We start from the raw sequence: 24,991 nt of genomic DNA, 5'->3' as shown, positions 1-24,991 counted from the left end.
CAACAAATAAGACTTTTACATAGAATAATAGCAATAGCATTATAGTTATAACTTTTAAACAATTATAATCACAATCATAAAAATACATCAAACAAGTAACTATGAACTAAATATTTATATAAAGAATACTAACTAGTATGCTGCACATTTTGTGGTGAATGTTGTATAAACATAGAGGGGGGCGCCTCTGGTTGTGTGCCTCTGATGAATATGGGGTTTGGGGCTAGGAGCCCCCCAGCAGGTAATGGGCCTGCCTGTAGCCCACCTGTCCATACTTGAGGTATAGCCCCTGATATTTGCCATGGTGCAAATTGCATCTGACCCCCAGCCTGAAACAATCAAGCCAGTGTCATTAATTTGCAACATTTAATATAACTTATCTTAAGGTATATTTACTCAGGCACCATCCATAAATTACGTCACACGAATGTCATTTACAAAACGTTTAGTAGGTATGTATGTATTTAAAAATTAGTATTTTAATACTTAGATAAAAATATGAATAATTTGAAAAAAATGTGTTGTGACATTATTCGGGACCCCTCCCCACCCCTTGACACACTTTGAATTTTATGAATGGCCCCTGACACAACTTAACAAATCATATTTAGGGGTTGTTTCACAATGTCAAAGTAAAGTTCCTTATAGGCTATTTGCTACTTATCGAATAAAGACATCATTTGCGTTTCACAATGTAAAGATAAAGTTATCTAGCTAGGTAAGGGCCATTATATTGTAGGCTGGATGTATTAACAGATGTCATAGTTATCTGATGGATCACCTGACAGAGTGAAAAGCATTTGACAAGCAAAAAATAATGATAATGTCAATTTATATAATGTTAGGGGAGCATAAGAGAGTAAATAGGGATTTACTCGAGCGTCGTGGGCACCTAATGGATTGTACAAGTTAGACGCAAAAAGAAAAAAAGATTATATGATGTTACCTGTCACTGGGGAGGGAGCGTGTACAACAATGTAAAAAAGCAGTCACAATGAAATACTCAAGCGCTTCAGATATTCAGTGTATGCGGCAACGTGCTCGGCAATTATTTCTTTCTTCGGATTAATATTTTTCCGTTATTACTGATAACGGAAAAATATTAATCTGCCGGTTTGCATGGTGGGGAAAAGAAGGGATAGAAAATAGGGTAGAAAAAATGTTTTTCAACCGCGTCATTGACAGGTGTTAGGTAAACCCTGTTGTAGCTCCTGGTCAAAAGACTGATGATTCGGACGTTACCAAAAGTTAAGACCGATTTTTGAAAATGCAAAGAAAATCGTGACCAAGAAATACTCGAGCGCGACAGATTATCATACAGACGGTTCATCTTAATGTCCTCGTCGTCCTGACCAATATGACAATTGTGTACAGAAATTGCCTTAACCTGTTAGTGAGAAATTTTTGATAAGAAACTTATTGACTTTCCGATGTCCTGATGTAACACTCAAATGGTTAGATTATTTAAATACACACTTTAATGCAAATAATTAACTTACGTTACCTCAATCTGACGCGCTCGATTTGTTCTAAGGATCGATTTTTTTTTATAATTCTGATCGGCTGCTCTAGACGTTCGACCCTATATACAAAGCTCAGGTATATTGGATGTATTTCACAAGGTGCAAGTTTGTCCCTCTTATGTTATTCTGACGCACTCGAATAAATCCCAAAATCCCCACTTGCGCTCCTCTACTATAATGTTTGGCACATGGTTTGTTTATGTTATGACTTATTGACAATTATGAAAGGCTAATGACAATTGATTAGATGACATTCTCATATTTCGTTACACGGAAGCGGAGTACGATTATGTGATGATTCATTTTATTGTGAAAATAGAAAACTGTAAAATATGAAATAAAATTTTCATTAAAAGCCATTAAGTTTGTGTTACGTTAGTTCGTAATAGAAACAGTTTTTTTTTAAATTTACATCTCGTCAAACGGAACTATCGATTGCGAGGTTGCCGGACCGATCTGCCAGATAAGCCACCTAGAAATTAAATCTATTAATTTATCTAGCCTTTGACAATCTGCTTCTTTACTTGTAACATTGTGAAACAGCCCCTTAACCTAACAACCCACAGCAAAAGTACAAGCATCATGCTTGGCTACCATTCATATTGAAATTAATTAAAAAAAATATTACATGAAAATCAATCACAAAAAATAAGTATCTACTATAAGCACATAATAATTCTACATACATCACAAATAATATTACATACATAATATATAAATAATAACTCCAAACGCTATATTATATAACAAACCTAGAATGTGCTATAGATTAACATAACATATAGCAGTGGAATTAATAAGGTAAAAATTACAACACAGTATTGAAATACACATTTTAAATTTCAATCTATTAGGACCAGTATTAAAAATAAAGAAAAAATAATAATATCAATCACACTTGCTAAGCAATTTTGGTCTATGTTCTTAAAAACAATATTAAATACTCGAAATGTATGGCCACCATAGTTGACATTTCATTACACGAGAATTAGGAAAGGAGTCATCAACTAAATAAATGAAAAAAAAAAATATTTTGTGAACAAATTCATAACATATGTACATTACAACTTAACATACAATCAGCATTCTCAAAATTGCACTGCAATAGCCAGCAAATGTACGGCACAAATTTGAAAAATGAGATCCATAGGTCCTAGTCATAGACCTCAGCCTGAATAAAGAGGAAAAGTATCCATAACCTGGATTTAGGTGGTGCCAATACATACATGGACAAACCAATATGACAATACATTTTAAATACCTTGTGTATTATTGTAATCTCTTATTGTAACTTATAGTGACACAAAACATAACATAAGAAACAATAGGATTAAATTTGGTTTGTAAATCGAAAACATCCAATAATTATTGGTGTCTGTAACTACTGTTTTCGGACCACTCCTGGAGGCCCATGGAGGTCCTTCATCAGGATGAACGTAGTGGGTTCCTGATAACGCCCCATCTCATACTGTGGATTTGCACTCATAAAGAATAATGAGTAATAAAATTAATCCAATTGATGTGTAATGAATAATATCTTTTAAACTATCCTAGTCATCTGTGCTAAATTGAAATCTCTATTTAACTAGGTAAAATTTTGTTCCCCTCTTATCCCCTTATCTTTTCACTGAGTGATCATTAAATTTTTTTGCCTAAGATCCATATTCCAGAAGTTGTTTAAATACATAGTCTGTGATCAAATATATACTAATAAAGACAGTGACCAAACATACTTGATCATGGATCATATTGAGCCAGTTGCTTATCCAAACGTAAGAGTTGTTTGTTGATTATTTCTTTCCTAAAATCAATGTTTTATGTGTTGAAAATTTTGTATTGGAAATCACAGACACTTTTGAGTTTCATCCGCACTCAACCATAGCAAATTTACGAAGCTAATGCGAAAATCAATGTAGCACTCAGTATTTTCAGTTAATCAGTGATTATAAGTCATGTCTATTTTAATTGTTGTTGATTTGTGTCGTATACTGAAAGCTTAATGGGAAGATTTACAGATTTAAAAGAAAGAGGTGATCATGTTGGAGATCTATAAGAGAGCTAAATAGAAAAGCCCGTATACATACATATGTATATTTATAAAAATAACATATGAAAAGTAAACCACCCACGCCTATCTCAGTCATCAAACCTCATTTTTAACAACTTGTTCCAGCAATTATCAGTTATATTGTTTGAGTTACCTGTAGTGGACTTATGATTTGAGTTTGAGTCTGTTGACCAAGAACTGGCTGTGAGACTTGTACACATTGAGCTTGTACAGGTACTGCTTGATTATTGGTAGCTGTCAATTTTCCCCCAGATACTTTAGCACTGTTCATCATCTAAAAACAATAGTTCCAGTATATTACAGTTCCAGCAGATTAAGTTTTTTCTTATGACAATAAGGGACGAGATGAGCAGGGCGTTCAGCTGATGGTAATTGATACACCCTGCCCATTATAATGCAGTGCCACTCAGGATTCTTGACAAACCCAAAAACACTGAGTGGCACTACAATTGCGCTCGTCACCTTGAGACATAAGATGTTAAGTCACATTTGCCTAGTAATTTCATTTCAGCTATGTTTACTCTTCAGACTGAAACATAATACTGATTACATATTACTGCTTCACGGCAGAAATAGGTGCCCTTTTGGTACCCATTTCAGTATTCTTAAGTATAATTTTACGGCATAATACGTATAGTGGTCATTGCCGGAACCACGCTATAATACAGCATTGAGACCCATTACCTAACTCAATCTCTATTCAAATTAGGCAAAAACGAACCTTTTCAATGTGAAACTCTTGGCAACAGCGTTATATACTAGGCCGTCAGAGCATAATTTAAAAAATCATTATTTATAACTGAAGCAATTTCAAAAGTTTTGCAAAAAAAAAAACAATTATGTTGTCTATAACTAACTGCCTAATTGCTTATATGGTATGCACGCCTCTGGTTTTCCCTACTGTTAAATATTACCGGCAATGCAAGCACTCTTATAGGGCTGGTTAATTATTTTAGTAATTTAATAAAAAAATGTACAAAATATATTTTTAAACAAGATTTTATTTAACATATTAAAACTTCTTCAAGCTTGTTACATACTATAAAATTATTTATATAAAATTTCCCTTCACCTCTTATACGCTACATGCTTTAAAAAAATATACAAAAAATTGTTTTTAACGTACCTACTGTTAACCTCAGAAAAATCGTTATGAATATTTTTAAGTTGTCTTTCAAATCAAGAAAACACGAATATAATTCACAATAATTATAACGCGCGTCGCATGAAATACTATTATAATCAGCTCGTTGGTTACTAGGACGCGTACGGTCGACGCAACGTGAACTTAATTCATTCGTTATTAAATTCTCATTAAATTCGCAATTTATTAAATCAACTCAATACACTCATGATTATAGATCAAATTGCAATAGCTGTCAAAGTGTAGATAGACACTTTTTATACAATAGACGACTTTAACAATATTTATAGCCAAAACACATGGTCGGATTTAGTACGGCCGGACCATCGTACGCTCCGGTGGAAGCCTAGCACCGATATGTCCGGCGTCGTGCACGGTTCGGACGGTAATACTAATAATTATAGGCGATGGGCAATGCAATATCATCGCTTATGGTCCGCTGCCAGACTGCGACCGATTGCTCGGCCGTACCAAATCCGATCATGTGTTAAGGCTATTAGCGAGGCATACTTGTAGATGACGCGCACAAGCGTTTCAAATCTGTCCTATTTTTTTCGTTGCAATTACAGCGCAACGCTCTTTCTGGAGAAGTTTAATATGGAACATTAATTATAAATGAAATGTTCCGAGTACATTAAGCAAACAGGTTATACATATATATTAGATACCTACTTCTGTTTATTCTTGCTTTCAATTAAGTAGTCATATAGTTTTTGATGGATAAATAAGTCAAAACAAATTAGGTATAAATATTATAGGCGTTTTTTACGATTAGTTATTTCAATTATTAAATATATTTATTATTTCCAATAAATACATTAATAATGGAGGTACCTACTTAAGTATAGCTTTTAATTTTCACTACATTTTCAATTGCTAATACCTAAGTTTTCAAGCTGTGTTTTTTTAAATAAGATTGATAAATAAACGCTACATCAAAAATACAATTTAAAAAGTTTATGATTTTAAATTTTAGTTATTTTTTTTAATGATTTTTTTTTACTTTTTATATAATATGATATATATTTGTCGCTTCTACAACAATAATGAAGAAATATATTATAACTTTTGAGAATACGTATCCATTTTTTTTTTTCAAAAGAGTAAGTCCAATATAATTATCATGATTATCATTTCAGCTGGAACCGTCCACTGCTGGACAAAGGCCTCCTCCAAAGATCGCCAAGACGATTGGTCCTGCGCTAATAGGTTATATATGTATAACATAATATAAATATACTTTTTTCAGTGTTAAGTTATTATTTCTTATGCTCCATATGTTTGCTGCGTATCGCAGTGTGGGTATGATTTAGGTAACGTATATAAGTTTTATAAATAAATAAAAATTAAAGTCAGTTGGATAATAAAGTGCTAGTTTCAATTTACAAACTACAAAAACAACGAACATAAATAACTACACATAACTACAACTACACTATATTTATTATGTATAATTATGAAGGACACATGCAATAAGTTAATAATTAATACACAGACAAGAATACGATAGAATCAACGGTTGGATATAAAATGGCTGGAGCACTGAATTATGTTTGTTATATAATACTAGCTGACCCAGCAAACGTTGTATTGCCGATATTAAAATCGCGATACAAAAGTAACTGTTGATCGTAGAGGGGTGAAAATTTGAAGTTGTATGTATTTTTTAATGCTGATTCATAATCAAACAAATTTAAAAAAAAATAACAAAAAAATTAAAAAAAATCGTGTGGACCACCCTTAGCATTTAGGGGTATGAAAAATAGATGTTGGCCGATTCTCAGACCTACTCAATATGCTCACAAAATTTCATGAGAATCGGTCAAGCCGTTTCGGAGGAGTACGGGAACGAACATTGTGACACGAGAATTTTATATATAAGATTAGTTATCAGTGATAGTCATACTAATCTCTTTTGGATTTGATGGTAGGCGATGATCCCACCTATAGGTAAGCATGGGCTATTTTGTGGATATCAATGGTGGCATCGAGGTAGTATCTACTTCCTGCCTTTGCTTACTAAATAATCTCCCAACCTCTTATCCACCCTCTTAGGGTAGAGAGGCACCGAACTTCTATGCCTTATAATACTGTTCAGTACTTATAATACATTCAGTATAAATTAAACCTACGAGATTAAATTATTTGAAAAATTGTGAAGAGACATTAGGCAGAGCGGTAGTTTAACTTTTAGGAAAAATACAGCCATTCATTGGTTGAATATATGATTAGTATTGCCAAATATCGAGAAATAGGTTTTACTTAAATTTTGACAGTGGACGACAAAACTGATGTGAGTCTGCAATACACGGACTTAAACGCATTTCGGTATAGACTTCAAGAATAATTTAAATTATATTTATTCAATAAGTTAATAAAATTTATTTACCTTATGCATATCTCCTGGCTTCTGTTGCTGTGTAATCCCAGGAGCAGCTTGCGAATGTGCTGGGAGAATGTTCGGCTGTGAGTTGAGCACACCGAGTGGGCTAAACACAAACGTCTGATTCTGCGTAGTGGGTATGGCTGGTATCGTCGTATATCCTGGGAACGTGGCTAAACAAGCAAATAATGATCAAGTTATAGTGTCATTACATACTTTTCATCAACATAAACATTACTGACTATGCAAACAATAGATCAATCATTGGTTTATTCACATTAATAAAAAATTGGGACGCCCGACAGAAGTGATAACTTATGGTAATCTATTTTGAACTAATTAATATTGACATTGTTTGTAATATCGAAAATATTGAAAGTTGAGACAAGTTTAGGTTATATTACTTGCATACATTTTATGCATATGATAATGTAAGGAAAGGTTATTTATTAATAAAATATATTTTATTCTTACTTACAATTCTTGAATATGTACATTAGAATTGTGTATGTACATTAATAGTATCATTTTCTAATCCTATAAACGTAACAATTGGATAGAATGAGAGAAAGGGAAAGTGCCTAGCGCTGCCGTATGCGTGAGAGAAAGGGAAGCCAGACAGACTGGCGCCGTAACGCGTTACGTTACGAAGCCGTTTACCCACCCATAAGAAGTGATCATTTAAAAAATCGAATTCAATTATCAGTGAGGCTGATAAGCCACCGGAAGCGGAGTTTGGCTGACCAAAGGTTGAGCGCAGTGTATTCAGAGGGTTCGGCTACCGATTATGTAGTGGACCATTAGCTCAGTCAGCAACTTGACCTGCATCGGTATCCTTCTCATGTAGTAGGTGTGTTCAGGAAGCGAGATCCAAAGTCGAAGTTTTTTATATAAGAATGGGCGAACAAAGAAGAGCCTAAGCGATTTCACCAATGACACTTCAAACTGAGTTTAATAAAATTATATAATAATAATTAAACCAGTTCAAATGCCAGTCTTTATCTAGATTAAACTCAAAGCGATTTCATCAATACCTTTTACGTTAAGCGTTTACGTAAACTGAGTTTAGATGTCATAAACAATAGAATGTCTCAAATATCTGTCAAAACTGTCTTAAATAAGGATGAATAAAATTAAATTTGTTAAACGTCAGTGTTTCTATTGTGATAACGACAGTGACAGCTCTTGAACACGATCAAATATGTTGAAAGTACAAAATTCGGCGCTCAGCATTTAAACACGTTTAGGTATTTGTTGGTGAAATCCGAATTGAATCTGTCAACTCGTTAACAGCCGTACACTTAGTTTAAAGTGTAGTAATCGTATTCTTATTCAATGGTGAAATCGGTTTCGGTGATGGCAAGTGATAAACCACCCATGGACATCCGCAATACCAGAGGTCGAACATGCATTGCACGGCCTTAAAGATGGGAATATACTCTAGGCTTGAAGGCCCCTAAGTAGTATCAGTTCGGGAATTCTGCAACCCGCAGTTGATACATACCACAACGTAGCTGTGCTGAGTAAAAAGACTTACGAAACACGTGGTTGTGAAATGCCATATTTTGCCTTAATATCCGGCATTAAAATTGTTAAGTCTAATATATTATCGTATTTATATATATAATACTGCAGCTACCTATCCCTAATATAGCAAAAGAACTAAAGTAATTCCTGGGATTAGTGTTGGAACACAACTGTTTGATGATTGAACCAAACTTATTAAATGATATTATATTTGAGCTTGGTTTTTTATCAATGACCAATAAACATGAATTATAGCAGAAACAAACTTACACATACACAGAACATGCTTTCCTATCTACACACATACATATTATTATCATAAGTACACTTAAAAATATCTATAAAATTATTCCCGTTACATAAACACGCGCACTTAATGCCACATGCGCATTAAATAAAAGCTAACCAATAGACGATTTTTATAAAAAAAAAATATTTTAAAAAAATCTATGAAGCAGCCATTACAACTCAGAGCATCGAGAAGTGATCGTTGATTGAGTTATGTACAACAAATTAACAGAAAATTGTTATTATTCCTACAAAAAAAGCATAAACATTTATTTTTTTATTCTAAACAAAACAAAACTTCAATTAGTCTATTGCAACGTCTACATGAAAGTAATTATATCAAAATCAGCTGGATAACTAACGGCACATTCACAATCGGATTCATCAATAATTAAAAAAAAAATAGGGCCTAAAAGTTATTTTTGTTCTCTTTTAATAAAACAAATAAAAATCTGTAAATGTGCCGTAGAAGCCTAATAAAAAAATGTTCATCCTCCAACAAAATCGCAATACATTAATTACATTCACACAATATATAAACTCAAGACACGAGACTCGACATATAAAATCCATTGTTAAAATGTAAACCTTGATCCTGATACGCGGTTAGACCTGCAAAATTCACTATAAAACTCAATAGTGTTGTAGTTCTGTATCGCGACAATGGCGATATTAATTTTAGGGTGTTTCTACCCTATCTACTCCCTACTGTATGTCGCTAAGTCAACCCCCTTGAAAGACCGTTTACTGAATTCGTTTTGTGAACTGAAACAGTCCATCGCATTTGACACAAATGGTGCTGTAAGAGAGTTGAAACTGCGAAATAAATCCTGTTTTATGCTCTTTAAAAAATATTATTATTCCATTTTGAGCAGTCATTGCGATCATGTGATCATAATCACGTCTCAAGCATCATCATTTAAAATTTAGAAAATCTAAGTAGTATGATTTACAACAGAGCATTTTTATAAAACTTAAAATATGTTTATACATATAACGTCTGAGCGTCGTCTAGGATTTTGTAAGGCGTATATAAGTGTACATTTACCCTTTTTTTATACAGTCTACTAAAATTAGAAACCTATTTCTAGTGTTTTAATTATGAGAATCACTTTTATATAAATAAACATAGATAAAGATGAATAAACAGTGATTCGAAAACGTGAAAATTACATAGGACGAGTATCATCATAATTGCAGACTATCCTCCAGGTTGAGCAAAAACAAACGGCACGGCCTTCCAATCCAGCAGTTCAGGCCGTTTTCGATCCCCTCTAACTTCGTTGTGGATAAAATTAGTTGCCTGGATATTCCAGAAGCCTGCTTTCTGGAATATCCTTATAGACATTGTATAAACAGGGTATATTTCAATTATAACTATAGTCAAAGTTTCTTAATTTTATCACTTACTGACTGACTCACTGAGCGCTGATGAAAAGTCTAAGGCACTTCTAGCGGACATAGAAGCTTCAAATAAGGAAAACAATAAGTTTTTAGTGTATAAGTTAAGGAAAAACATATTGCAATTTCGGTCCAGTTTTCTGGATACATTAACTGTATAAATAACTTTATATACTATAAATGAGACTACAAAGTTATTTATGCAGTTGGTGTTCTTTACGTGGCTCTTTCGGAGGGTCACATCTAACTAATGTCGAGTATTAAGGCGCAAGAGTTCTCAGTTTGTGAAAACCATTTACCATCCAGATTTGTGAAAAATTGTAACATAAAATCCTCCGAGAAAAACCCATAGACACATTGATGGCCTTTTATAAAAACTGTTGCTGAAGCTAGTTTAGTAGTAATGGAAAAGAAAAATAGGAAAACTACCTACAAAAATACGAAAAACTCATAAGACAGGGAGTGGCCTTTAAGAAAATCTTGTTATTGTTTTTTAAGAATTAGAAGGTACCAGAAAGGTATAAAAACATAACTTGTAAAAAGAAACCAAGTGTCGCAACTCAGTTCTTCTACCGTAAAAAGTTGTGAGATCCATGTAATACCAAGTCTATCATTATTAAGGGTCTTTCTGTCTTAGGCAAGTTATTATATATGTAATTAGCTAACCAAACAACATCTTATAGTGGCCATATAAATATTAAAAATATTTTTATATGCTCAGGTTCGAGTCACGATGTACGGGCAACACTACATCAATCACAGGACTGATGCCGGGCATTACCGGCCCTTTGCTGGTACTCATGTCGTATGGGCCTGGTTAATCTGTATTAACATTTAATATGGACTGGTAGCTCAAGCGATATAATCTCGTATAAAGTACACTGTCTATAGCGACGCGACGAAACGGAATAGCGTGTGGCCAATGTGTGTGTAAGGCCAATGTTCAATATTAGATTCGCTGCACGGTGGAATCTTAAAGTTTTACTATCGCGACTAACATGCATCACATTCTTCTTCTAATCTGCAGATATTAATCTATGTTTTATTAAACTTTTAATGATGAATATAAGAGATGATTGTAATAAAAACTCAATACACTTACCAGTTTGCCCTTGTAGCATTTGCTTCCCTTGCGTGGTGAGCATGTGAGGTGTTAACTGATTACCCTGAAATGGTTTTCCAGCGGCAATGACCTGTAACATAGATCATTTCTTACAATTTACCAAAGTGTTCCATAAGGGCGACTCAATGCATATTTTAGCATCTTTAAATGAGCATAAATGTCCATACTAAAAGCTCTTTCAAAAAGGAAATCATTTTAAGTATACTGTAATCGAAGAGTTGAAAACGACTTAAGACATACGCACATACACTCATACACACATACACTCATACACTCATACACTCATACACACCTTTATATTTATTCGTTAATTTTTTTATTTTGACTTAATCATACTTTAATTAGAGCGTTAAATGTTATACCATAAATAGTGTGAACCTTTAATTGGCAGTCCGCCATCGCATAATATTTTTGTTATTAGTTTAATTTTTGTGTGCTGTTGGTTCAATAATAAAAAAATAATAATAAGGACGACCACAATATAATAATAATAATAGTATAAGAAACTAAAATTCTTCCTGCAGATCCAAATTAGATAATTAACAAAGGTTCTCCTAGGCAATTTAAAATTAATTTATCGATTAATGGTGCTAAACTATCCATTTTTATATCTCATCCATTTAACTTTCTCTCTCTATAATTATAATAATAATAATAATCACAACACAACGCATATAAATCAATAGGTTTTTATTTATTAATAATAATATCCTAGTGATGCTTGTTTTGCACACCGTATCAAAACGACGATGTGACGTCATCGACGTCAGGTCCATCGAGATAATGTAACCGGGTCGTAAGAATATCTCACAACATACCTGAATTTGTTGCGAATTGAGTCCGGGATGAAGAGCAATATTGCTTGGCATCAATAAAGGACCCTGTGCATTGTACAACTGCTGCAAATACGTGTTATTTTGTATTGGCTGCTGTATCACTTGCACCCGCCCATGGCCCCAATCCGCGCTGCAAGTAAAAAGCAATCTAAGGAATCCTAATACTTAATTTTAATACAAAATTTTAAAAATCAGTGTCTGTCAGTACCGGTACGGTCAGCAAAAAAGTGATCATAAGACCCCGCATACCTCAATTGCTGGGGGTGTTGTGTGTTCTGTAGACCCGTGACTGAGCCTTGCAGTGACGACATATTGGATAAACTACCCGCCTGTTGTTGAATACCTGCTTGTTGCTGAACCTGTAATAGAATTAAAAAAAACACTAATTTAAAGACCGAGAGATCTCACCTATTTTATGGTCATAGCGAAGAGTTACGTTTTTATTACGCTATTTCATTCAACTCAATGTGTTATTAAATAAACGCGAAGTAAAGTTATACCAAGTCTAAAATTACGTCTCCCTGTCATGTAATTCTGTAGTGACAAAATTAAGATAAAGACTTAGAAGAAGAATAAGCAAAATGTCTATTTGTAAACATTTTGCATAATATCCTTGGTTTAGTCTCAGGTGTAAATTTATACCAAGTTTATTTGTAAGGTCGAATGTGTTGAGTGACAAAGTTTTACTTCTTTAATGTAAAAAAACAAAAATCCTTAAAAAATATTTCTCTTGCTATTTTACGTTTTTAGAAAGAACAAAATTTGTAATGAAGTAGTTATTAAATACAACCAATGAAAATATTATCATTAAATAACCTAACCATTTGAATATCATTAAATTATTTTTAAATTTTATTTTACGTCTTATACATATTGAAATTAATTTAATTCAGTAGACATATGAGTTACGAGAGGCTTGGTAGCTGAAATATGATACAAAATATGGTCTAGTTGACCAGCTAACGTAAGGGTGTCGAACTTTCGTGACGGTATGCGCGCGCAGCATAAAAATTCACTCTGATAATTTTAAAAGTCTTTCCTAACGCGCCAAAAGTAGTATAACTTGAAGAAAAAACAAAAAGAAGTATTAAAGAAGAAAGGTAAAAGGTAGAAAAAAGGTACTATACCTGATGAGGTGCCATACTGCTTGGAATTGAAGACACGACAGTCACCGTTTGGTGGTGTTGGTTAGAATCGTGCTGCGGCATATTCAACTGTTGACTTTGTCCTTCTGTAATCTAATACGGTCGTTGGTTATTATCAACACGAGGAGCTTAGTTGATGACTGACCCTTGCAGCTTTTTTGTAGACCTTAATGACCTTCTACACATATAGACAAATCACAAATCACGTCGTATAAAAACAAAGAAATATGGAACAAATTACACCATTTAGCATCGACTGCTGTATCTATACATTGACGCATTTACTCAAGTTGTTTAAAATATTCTTGGCCAATAGTCAGCATTGTAAAACATTTATTCTTTTCGAACAGTGACAGTTGACAGACAGATATACGAGAAGCACACAAACATGTGCTTACATTGTCTTTAAGCACACTTTTGCCGTTCCGCTATCGGACTGCGAATGATATGTCCTTATATGTGTATAGAATGCCATTAAGATTGGGAGTGCAAACAAAAGTAAGAGTCACCTTCTTTCATTTATATCCTTTAAATGTTAAGAAGCCGATACGGAACCATAATTTACTATTAGAAGACCCATATGTCTATTGCATTAAAGAAAAACCATTCAAGTTATAAGGTATAAGTATAAGGTAAGAACATGCATAGATATATCTATCTATGTATATATATATATAAATGAATTTCTGTTCGTTAGTCTCCCTAAAACTCGAGAACGGCTGGACCGATTTGGCTAATTTTGCTCTTGAATTATATATGGAAGGCCAGGGAAGGTTTAAAAGTCGAATAAATAAGAAAATGCTACTATATTATAAATTAAAAAAACAACAAATTTGTTTTTCCTTTGATGTGTGCATACATAATTTCTACGAGAGAATTTATTGACGCACGGTTTGACAGTTCTGCTGTGAAACAATTTCATTACGACAGCAGGGTGCATATTTTACGAAGTAATTTTTGATGTTATGATATTATATTATTGAAAAATTCATATAAAAACATTATTTTATTTATTATATACAGAACAACGTCTGTCGGGTCAGCTAGTTAGTTATATAGAGACAAGAATGGATGTATTATAAATCGCTCAAACTTACTGATTGTGACTTTAGGTCACTACTCATGCTGGGCTTTTGGTTCTTATCGAAGAGTAGGTTCACATTCTGTGGTGGAGCAAGAAAACTTAGATTGATCTCTCCAATACCCGGCACGTTGAATTGCTGCGTGTGCAGCGACTGTCCGTTGTTGACCACCTTTAACAAAGTTAACAATCCAAATTGAAATACAGTCGAACCTGGATAAGCGAGAACTGGATAAGTGAGAAAACTCTATAAGTGAGAGTAATAGCCAGGACCCGTCATTTTAAGCTCCCAAAACCTCTATTAGCGAGAAACAGAAACCTCTGTAAGAGAGAGTCGTTTTTCCCTCATGGACCTCCGTAAGTGAGACTGCTGCTTATAATAGACCTCTATAAGCGACAGTCGAGCTTTATTTCTTTATATTATTTAGGAGGAACTATAGCTACAATAAAAATACATACATACATAAAAGATACACACGTGCAGTAACAAATGACAAAAACAATTTATTATCTGCTATTTTATGACTCATTCTTAACTTTCGTGGAACTTTCTACCATTGTTTTTGTATTGTTTTCTCGCATTCTTTTCGAATGGACACGTGTGCCTGTGTACCTTGGGACTTACTCAGTTTATAGTTACTCGGGTTAGTAAGAAACCTCTATAAGCGAGAATGAGATTGTGCTCCCTTGAACTCTCGCTTATCCAGGTTCGACTGTATTTTAATTCAAAATAGGATTCAAAATCAATTATTGAACCCATTCCAAATAGACTGCCTCAGATCTGAGAAGAACGGGCGCCAGAAACTCAGCGGGCTTCTTTTAAATAAAAATATGGATTACAATGTAATATCGTGCAATAAACATTTATAATTAAGGAGCCTGAGAAAAGTTTATATTTTTAAAATTAAAATCATCGTTATCTGTTTGTCACGTGTCCGAATAAAAACGCCCTAAGAAAGGTCGTTTTTATTTTTAGAAAAATCAATAACGATTTCCACTTTCCTTGTTTATTCTTCTAAGACGTCCGGATCATAGAGGCTCCCGTTTTATCGTGACTATTTATCATTTAAAAAAAAAAACTTAGCATAAAGTGGAATTATTTTGAGGAATTAAAAAATACCAGTGGGTATCGAATGGTTAGAATAAATTATTAAAAATCGTTGCGAATTTCTCAGAATCTCGTGAATCTCTCCCTCTCTACCTGTTCTTAACTCCTCTCAACTTGTTCTTGTTTAAGTCAATTAAAACAGGTTACCATTTTAATAAGTACTACACGTTATATTATGATTTATAGAACTACTAGAAATAACATTCTTAAAGCTTTCAAAGCTCATACCATTATTTTTTGTTGCAAGTCCTGTTGTTGAGGTTGGATTGGCTCCTGTTTCGGCTGCTGTTGAACTAGCTGTTGAACCTGTTGTTGGACTTGTTGTTGAACTTGTTGTTGTTGTTGCTGCTGCTGCTGCTGCTGTTGTTGTTGTTGTTGTTGTTGCTGCTGCTGTTGTTGCTGCTGCTGTTGTTGCTGCTGCTGTTGATGCTGCTGCTGTTGTTGATGTTGCTGTTGCTGGAACTGCTTCTGAAGCTGAAAATTATCGATTAATTATTACATTAAACGTGTAACCGTGACTATACAATGTCACTTTAACCAGGCCGTTAAATTGTAAGAAATGACGTCTATTGCCAATCTACCGTTTAATTATAATATTACTAAGGAAATTGTAATATCACGGCTTTGACAATAAACATGCGAAAAATATAACAACTGTTAGATAAGAAAACTAAATTGAGGCTAATTAAACAAAAAGAAATTCATTTCAATAATTAGTTCTGGAAGTCGGCTTTTGGGCAACCGATCTCTAAGAAAGGTGTAGGTACGCTCGTATCCGTCCAATACATCATTGCCAGGATATCCTTTCTCCAAAGTTATGGTGTCGATTATCAAGCGAGCTCCAGGGATACCTAGAGGAGCACCAGCTGATTAGCAATTGTCAGCATGTGTGGAAACGGTTGAGCATTAGCGGTTTGTTTGGAAATTGTGCACCCTTCGATCGAGTGTGCAATAAAACGCTTATAGCAAAATTGGCTTCCTATGGGGTTTTCCCGACTTGTATCCCGAGAAGTTATGAAAATGGCTCACTAGCTTTCTGTCTGATCGGAGCATCAAAGTAGTTATCGGCAGTGCACAAAGTTAAAACCCATTAACGCTGGGGTCTCCGCACGGCTGCGTGATGTTTCTTCTGGATGTATATGATATGCTGCAAAATCAGCAGCAGTCATTGCTATGCATGCTGCAAAATCAGCAGCATTCATTGCTATGCTGGCGCCAGCACATGGTGTGGTTCTTACACTAACTGCAGGTCGTACCAACGTACGGTATCTTTCTGCATCTTGTAGCGCATATATTATCACGGGAGTTATAGAAGTTGTTAAGGCCGATTAAGCCGAGTATTCCAGAACCGATACGACTTAAGGACCTTTAAGCTTAGAGAAAACTCTTCAAGACTGGCAAAGTATCTCTTCCCCTCTGGTATTAATAGACTAAACACATGTTCGATTACGATTGGTACGGCCGGACCACCGGACGTTCCGGTGATCGTTTATCAGTACTAACTGGTCCGGCATCATACTCGATACGGTCCCGACGGTAATAATAATAATCTTGTGCGATGGAAAATGCGACATACCATCGAATTTGGTCCGGTCCGGCTGCGTCCGATAGTTCGGCCGGACCAAATTAGACCATGTCTTTAGTATATAAGAATGTTTTGGGCTATCAAATTTCCATCAAGAGAACCTCTGGCTCGTTTTCCGCCGCTTACATTTAAAAAAGTACAATTATTTCTACCTCAATAATATATTATTAATGTAACACAATTCATTGTGATGCTTAAACGAAGTGTTTTTACCCAGAATCGATGTACATGCCCACCTAAAGTATTAATAATGATAATAATATACCAAATATCCGTTATTAACTCAATTAAATTACACCTAAATGTGCACCTACTCAACCCGCTTTTTACCTTTCTAAGAAAACCAAAACATAATCGTTTGCCAACACGCACTGAGACAATGAAGACCCTCCTAAGTCCTACCCGAGCAATCGTCGAGTAACAAGCTACCTTAACTGATTCTGAGCTTCTCCGGAGTATTAAAAAAAAACGTATGCGATAATACTCAATGCGCGTGATTGATGTCTATATAGTACTTTTTAGGTTAGCTAATATAATAACAAAAAAGGTTACTTTTAGGCTGGGGACCGAGCCAATGGCCTTGAGAAATCGAGCGGAGCTAGCTACCACTATCGCAGAAGATCGCCATAGTTTTAATTCAGAATTAGAATCATTTTGAATTTATTTCAAACAATACATTTTTCTTAACAAAACTATGTGACGTTAAATAGTATTGTTGTACAATTGATAAGTTTTCGTACAATTTTTATCTAGATTGAATGATTAGCATGGTTCCAACTGTAAAAATTAGGGGTAGTTTGTGATTTTTTTCGCACTGTCTATAAAAATTTACATGTATAGAAAAAAAAGAATTTTCGTCTCATATTTCGTAGATATATAATTATTTTTTATAACAATAAACGCTTTATATAAACCGTCAAGAAGTGGTTTTTGTTATTGTTACAATTATGTGCTATTATGACGATTTCTTGGCATAGCGGCCTCAACGCAAAAACTAATGTAAAAAACACAGTTACAAAATTACACACGTTTTAATCCTTTAAAAAGTATTTTATGTAAATGTTTAATAAGCGCGATAATCAAAGAAAATACTTTAGAGACATAGGTACATCTTAGCTAAACTAAATAATAATAATTCGGTTCGAATCCCGGTAGGTGCAAGCATTTATATGATGAATATGGATGTTTGTTTCCGAGTCATGGATGTCTAAATGTATTTATATATTAATTATAATGTATTTATATGTATGTTTATATGAATTTATGTATGTAAGTATATTGTATTAAATATATCATTGTCTTGGTACCCATAACACAGGCTATATATGCTTAACTTGGGGCAAGATAATTTGTGTGAAAAATGTGTCAATATTATTATTATATATGTATGAAGTACTTAGCAATTATAAATATCTTGTCAAATTTATTATTATATAAACTTATTTTAATTTAAATTATTTATTATTATTAAGTTATAATAAAGATTGCATTACTTTTTGGAAAAAAAAGTAACGTAAAAACACAGGTAAAATTACACGTGTTTTAATCCTTTAAAAGGTATTCAATTTAAATGTACGTCTATATTTAAAATATGAAAAAGATTTAATTAATGCATCGTAAATCATAATTATTATTATTTCATGTTTATGAAGTTATTCTTCTTTTTGCGTGTCGCGTTGGGGAGAAACTGCAAGAGGGAATTCGATGCGCGCGCACACCGACACCCTGGCGTTAGTTGGTCAACTAGAGCCAATGACTTTCTATACATATGGACATATCATTCACAGTCTGATAGCGGAACGGCAAAAGTGTGCTTAAAGACAATGTAAGCACACTTTTCTTAGTCGTGTGTCAATCACCAAGTCTAAGTGTGCTTTAAAAAGTCCTAAAATGAATACGTTAACGACGCAAAAAGATAGTGTGACTTATCATAGGTAAGTTTATTTTATTTATTTAAAAAAGCGTAAATAATTTAGTAAAACAATTATTTATTCATTTAATATGGTACAATGATTGACAAGTATTCATGTCCCTTTCTCTTCCGCTTGTCCGAACGAGACAGATGAAATAACTTTTCTATTAATTTCTGCGACAAGCACATAGTCAGAAATGAAAACAATAGAGTCGCTCTTTTTTTAAAGGCCCAGTGAACAATGATTAGCAATATTCTATTTTGTGTACGGAAAGTCATTGCCGGTAGAGTCTCTTTCTTTAAAGGCCCTTAGAACAATATTGTATTGCACAAGAAGTCACGGTCAGTGAATATGAACGGCTTATAAGAACGTGAAAAATTACAAACTAGTGCTATTTACACGGTATCACAGACTTGCGGTAACCTAGTGATAATTGATACTTATTTACACGGCAAATCTGTAAAAGCTAATTTTTTTCAGCTATTCCGTACACGAGAGTAAGAGAATTGGTGCCAGTTGGTAGCAAGAGAGAAATGTAAAGAATTTTACAAACGAAATAAGTCGAGTGACATTTGCTCGAATCATTTCCTCGAGGTCGAATTATATATCACCACTAAGAGGTTTAAGCGTTTAAAAATTATTACCCATAAAGTATGATAAAACTTTTTTAACTTTTAAAGTATTGAAATTCCTTTCGAAAGTCAATATATTTTGTAAATTTAGTCAAATTGACGCACATACAAAAGTCTAATTAGCAATATATATAATTAGGCTAAAGCTGTCATACCAAGATATTTTGGTGTGTCCGCTTACACTACAAATGCCAAAAAGATACCCTGGAAAAGATTTCTATGGCTCAAAGACATAATTTAACAAATTAAATTGATTTCAGGGAACTTAACATTTTAATAACCAGTTTACAGAATTATTTTATGTAAATTAAAATATTATATTTGATTGTTTGTCACTCTCATCATAGTTTACCTTAACTTATTAGATCCAAATACATTTAGAGTGTTAAGGAGTAACAAATCTACGCACAAACCAATAAATGAGCATACATGCTTTCACCTTTATTGCTAATATGAGTGTGTTTTTTGATTAAAAACGTAAAAAACAACCGACTAAACAGATCTTGATCAAAAAATAGGGACAGACTGACAAACGTTAATCCTATAGCAACCCTCTATTTCGTCTGGGTATAAAAAAGTACCTAACTGCTACTGCACTGATGTCACTGTCCAAATCGGGTTCTAAATTCAAAATACACAGCTTAAATTGAAAAAGTGTTTAGGTACATTGCTGCCTATTAACCAATAATATTTTAAATAACTAGAGTAGACGCATAAATGAACAGAAAAGTTATTATGGTGTCATTTGTGGCATGTGCCATATTTCGGCTTTAATTTTCTATGACGTGCATTGTCTAGTTGTAAAGAAAGTCATTGACTAGAGCAATTATTATCAATATTATGTTACAAATTGTCATATAAGTCAACTACCTTATGCCTCTTGTAATTATTATGTAGATTTGTATGGCGTCTATGATGTTTTCCTCTACTTTCACTAGATGGCGCTCTTTCGACGCCATAAAAATAACTTAATAGTTAACTTTTACGCGATCGAACAGGTAAAAAATCTAAGTTGCCACTACCTTAGGACCACCCAGACAAATACAACCATAGGACGAGCATTAAATATCTACATAATTTCAATATATAGGTATATGATGTAAAATATTTTTTTTAACGATATTTAAATAAACGTTATGTTACAAAATTTTGTGGTATAATAATATTTTTATTGGTTGTATTTATATAATACCTTTTTTTACAATATTGTTCTTTATAATTCTATACAAATGTATTTAATAGCACGAGGAACAAAAAAAAATAGGGATTTTTGTTTTGTTACGCCAACGAAGAACTTATTTTATATAGATAGCAAAAAGATAGTTCAAATAGATTTGTATCGATTATTTCGTTCGGAGTGTTTTAACGTTATGGGAGATGTCTGCCTTTTGGTAGACCTCGTTTAGTGGGGTGTTGTTAAAGGTTACATAATATTTATATAAATATCACTCAAATTGAAACAATGCACTAAAAAATGACTCGGCGATGGAAAAAGACGTTAAGTACTTCCCCTCTGTATGTAGGCCTATATCGAAGTGCGAGAGCGAAGATCATATCCGCTCAACACACATACACCACACACACGCATTAAGATTAGCATTTGTATGTGTGCGTAAGTGTTTCCTTGCGAGATTAATATAGTGACTAGTCACGGTAAAATGGTTTTATCAATATATTTTGATTAATTCCGTTTTCCTGTTTATTTTCCGTGCTGAGTATTCAATGAAGCTTTTAACTTAAACATAATATCTACTGCCACTGGAGCTTAAGTGGATATATAATTAGTACCCATGTCTCACAGATAAAATAAGAAAATGAGCGAGGTTAATAATCCAACACTACCGAGATGGCCTCCTGTACTTTACTTTGAGCGTTACACAGACAAGCGTGACGGCTTGAATTATATTCAAAATCCATAAAAAAAGTGCGCACGCCTAAGGAAGTTTCTATTTTAAAAAACAAAAAAGCTGATCGATAGAAGCTGTGATAATTATTTCAACTGTATTTCTGCGTTTAATAACTTATACATATTTACAAATAATTTTGTAAAATAAATAAAAATGGTATTTATATACACTTTATGTTCGAAAATTTGATTAACTGGTCCATACCTCTATATAACATTAGTACAGATAGGACGCCATTTTTATAATAAAAGGGACCACTGAATCGCCTCGCTGGCTACAAAGGGGAGAAGGGGGGTGGTTACCGCCCCTTACGAACCGCGAAGGCACATTAAACTTACAACGTGTTAAAACGGTGCGATTTCACTCATTGTAGCGGTTTGAACCGTTCAATGATACTCTCAACAAAAAGCGACAAAATTCGGTTAGCGAAAAGGTTGAAACCGTACGACATTTCTTTATCGCTTCAACTCACTTGTTGAACGTCAACGTGAACTTGTCAATTTCACTGTCAAAGTCAAATAAACTTTATTCAATTAGGCTTTAACTAAGCGCTTTTGAATTGTCACTACGAAAATTTCTATTAAATTACTGAGTTTACCATATGTTCGTTAAAAGTTAAGCTCGTGAGAAGAAAATATAAGAAACTCCACGGCCACTCTTTTCAATCAAATAGAGTATTTTACGATTTTTTTTAATGAAAATAAGGGACGAGACGAACTGGACGTTCAGCTGATGGTAATTAATACGCCCTGCCCATTACAATGCAGTGCCGCTCAGGATTCTCGAAAAACCCCAAAAATTCTGAACTGCGCTCGTCACCTTGAGACATAAGATGTTAAGTCTCATTTGCCCAGTAATTTCACTAGCTACGGCGACCTTCGGACCGAAACACAGTAATGCTTACACATTTTTTCGCTTCCTACTGCTACTGCACGGCAGAAATAGGAGCCGTTGTGGTACCCATAATCTAGCCGGCATCCTGTGCAAAGGAGCCGCCCAATGGTCTATTGTCACAATTAGTAATCGCATCCAACAAATACAATGATTTATTAACTATAACAGATCGACCAGTCATCACAAACAGCGCCCGTTCACGAGTTGACGCATGGACCAGCCATCGTTCCCCTCGCACATATTTGAGGGAAGGAGACGATCCGGCACAACGCGCCGCCGCAAGCAATGCCATTCAGTGAGCATGACGAACTATGTTACAGTCTTCCTACGCGTGATAACTAAAAATTATAAAATCCTCAATAGATTTATCAACGTCTCTTATTTAATTTAAACTCTACTCACATAATACTATTTATATATTGTATTTCGTAAAGTAACAACAACAAGAAGCTGATGAAATAAACTGTGTTATTTTAAATTGATCACATGATCAGAAATTTCCTCCGATTAACCAATTCCCTCAGAAGGAACGTACACATAAACGTATTCTTTTTTGGGAGTAAACTGTTCAAAATATTAAATACAAAAAAAAACTAAATTCGCCCCTTGTGAACCACCGTCTTTGAGCAGCTGACATTTTGAATAGCTATACGGGGAATACATAAATGATCTGCAGAAAAATATTTTATAAGTAACATGTTATCTGCCCGCGAATTCGCCGGCGCATTTGCGTAGCTTTTGTTTTTTGTGGCATATGCCCATTAAAAAAAATACTGATTGTATAAGTTCTTCCTTATAGTATAACAAATCTGCTTGTAAAAGTCCCGAATCATGAAAATTTGTTAACTGTCGTCATTACCATGTTAACAATTCAACTGCATTAATTATTGCATTTTTTAACCTCACAGACAGACATTACAATGTCATCTTGAACTTGGAAACTAAATTAACAAACTGAATGTAAAAACAGCGGGGCTATATATAAAATACATATATTTATCCGGACGACTCGAAGGGCATCTGGATTCGAACCGGTGTCTTCGGCTTACCGGATCACCCAATCCCATCTGAGCTATTATAGTCTTATATATAGTGACGAAATTTACCTTTGTATTCTAATGTTATTGTAGCTGTTTCTCATTAAAACAAGGATAAAACTACATTAATAGCTAGATCGATATATCGCCCTCCAAATCCCCTGTTTACTAAATTTTATGGATATTGTTGGTGTCGTTTCCGAGATTCAGATTATATTATATAATCTTTCCTTTTTATCACTTGTGAAAATAAGCCCTAAAAGCATCGCTTCATCATCACAGAAGCTTAAAACAAAAGTATTAGTACGTCGTAACAGAAGAATACAAATTGTCAAGCTTAAGTTTCACATGTTCGCTCTCGTCTAAAACGCTTTTCGTTTCGGCCTTCAAAGATAAAACTGGTTTTATGTTATACTTGCTCAAATTATTTTCGAGCAGATGACTACCACAGGCCACGCTCAAGGGCCTTATCTTAGAGTATTTAACAATGTGGAAACTAGATTCGCATAGATCAAGACGTACCCTAATATTATGCAGAAATAAAACAGAGATGTAAAGATGCTGGAGACAACTTTGACGATGGAATTTAGAATAAACCTTCATTGATATCTTTTAAGGCATAGATATAAGGCAAGTGTATGTGGGCAAGACGGTCGCGGGAGACCTCGTAGAACGTTCGTCGACCAAATTGGGGACGTTTTGAGCAAAGGAGAAGTCCGAAGCACCCGCAACCGGCGAGCACGTATGAAAAGAGTAATGAATGTAGAGGAAGCGCGTGAGGTCTGAAAGGATAGAAGCAAATGGCATTCTATTGTCTCTGCCTACCCCGACGGGAACAAGGCGTGAGTGTGTGTGTGTGATATCTTTTTAAAGAAAATTCGATTTTGATAACAACCTGCAATAAGGATGTGCTAAGAGTAAACGAAAACTTTGAAAGATATATATGGATTGTCTATATTTTTTTTCAAGACTCATCAACAGCGCACGGCGGTATAAATTATTCATTAACAGCAATTATGTCCATAAAATATATTGATATTAACAATTTAATTCCATAAGTCCTCTCTTGTTAATAAAATAATAATTAGATTTTTCCCTTGATAGTAGTAGGTATTAGCAAAAGTTTTAACCGTAGGAGGCTAATAGAATATAAATCCTAATAGCCTAAACACAAGGTCTGATTTGGTACGGCCAGATCATTGGACGGTACAGTGGTGGCGCCTCTCATTTATTGGTACGCCATCGTACTCGGTCCGGTACGGAATAATTTTGTGAGACAATGTGACATACCACCGAATATTAGCCAGGACCAAATACGACCATGTGTTGAGGCTATAATACAGGATGTCGCATAAGGTATAACAGGGCGGCTCGTCCAAATTGATCTGACGTCGTA

At 34.2% G+C, this 24,991-nt stretch overlaps 1 protein-coding gene across 3 annotated transcripts in view; it reads right to left on the bottom strand.

Moving 5' to 3' along the window:
- Positions 1 to 24,991, bottom strand: part of LOC126978545 (polyhomeotic-proximal chromatin protein-like) — a 69,800-nt gene that overhangs the window by 21,095 nt on the left and 23,714 nt on the right. For 2 of the 3 annotated variants that reach the window (XM_050827470.1, XM_050827471.1), the window contains exons 4-12: positions 15,856 to 16,101; positions 14,536 to 14,691; positions 13,421 to 13,531; positions 12,543 to 12,652; positions 12,276 to 12,423; positions 11,437 to 11,527; positions 7,125 to 7,291; positions 3,725 to 3,865; positions 134 to 329 (exon numbers count right to left, since the gene is read on the bottom strand). In XM_050827470.1, coding sequence (XP_050683427.1) covers positions 134 to 329; positions 3,725 to 3,865; positions 7,125 to 7,291; positions 11,437 to 11,527; positions 12,276 to 12,423; positions 12,543 to 12,652; positions 13,421 to 13,531; positions 14,536 to 14,691; positions 15,856 to 16,101 — 1,366 coding nt within the window. The remainder of the gene's footprint in view (positions 1 to 133; positions 330 to 3,724; positions 3,866 to 7,124; positions 7,292 to 11,436; positions 11,528 to 12,275; positions 12,424 to 12,542; positions 12,653 to 13,420; positions 13,532 to 14,535; positions 14,692 to 15,855; positions 16,102 to 24,991) is intronic. The other variant, XM_050827473.1, reaches the window with a different exon arrangement.

This window comes from Leptidea sinapis, chromosome Z, assembly GCF_905404315.1.
Source record: "Leptidea sinapis chromosome Z, ilLepSina1.1, whole genome shotgun sequence".
In the NCBI taxonomy this organism is placed as follows: domain Eukaryota; kingdom Metazoa; phylum Arthropoda; class Insecta; order Lepidoptera; family Pieridae; genus Leptidea; species Leptidea sinapis.
The sequence above is the reverse complement of the archived record's forward strand: the minus strand, read 5'-3'. Positions and strand labels throughout refer to the sequence as shown.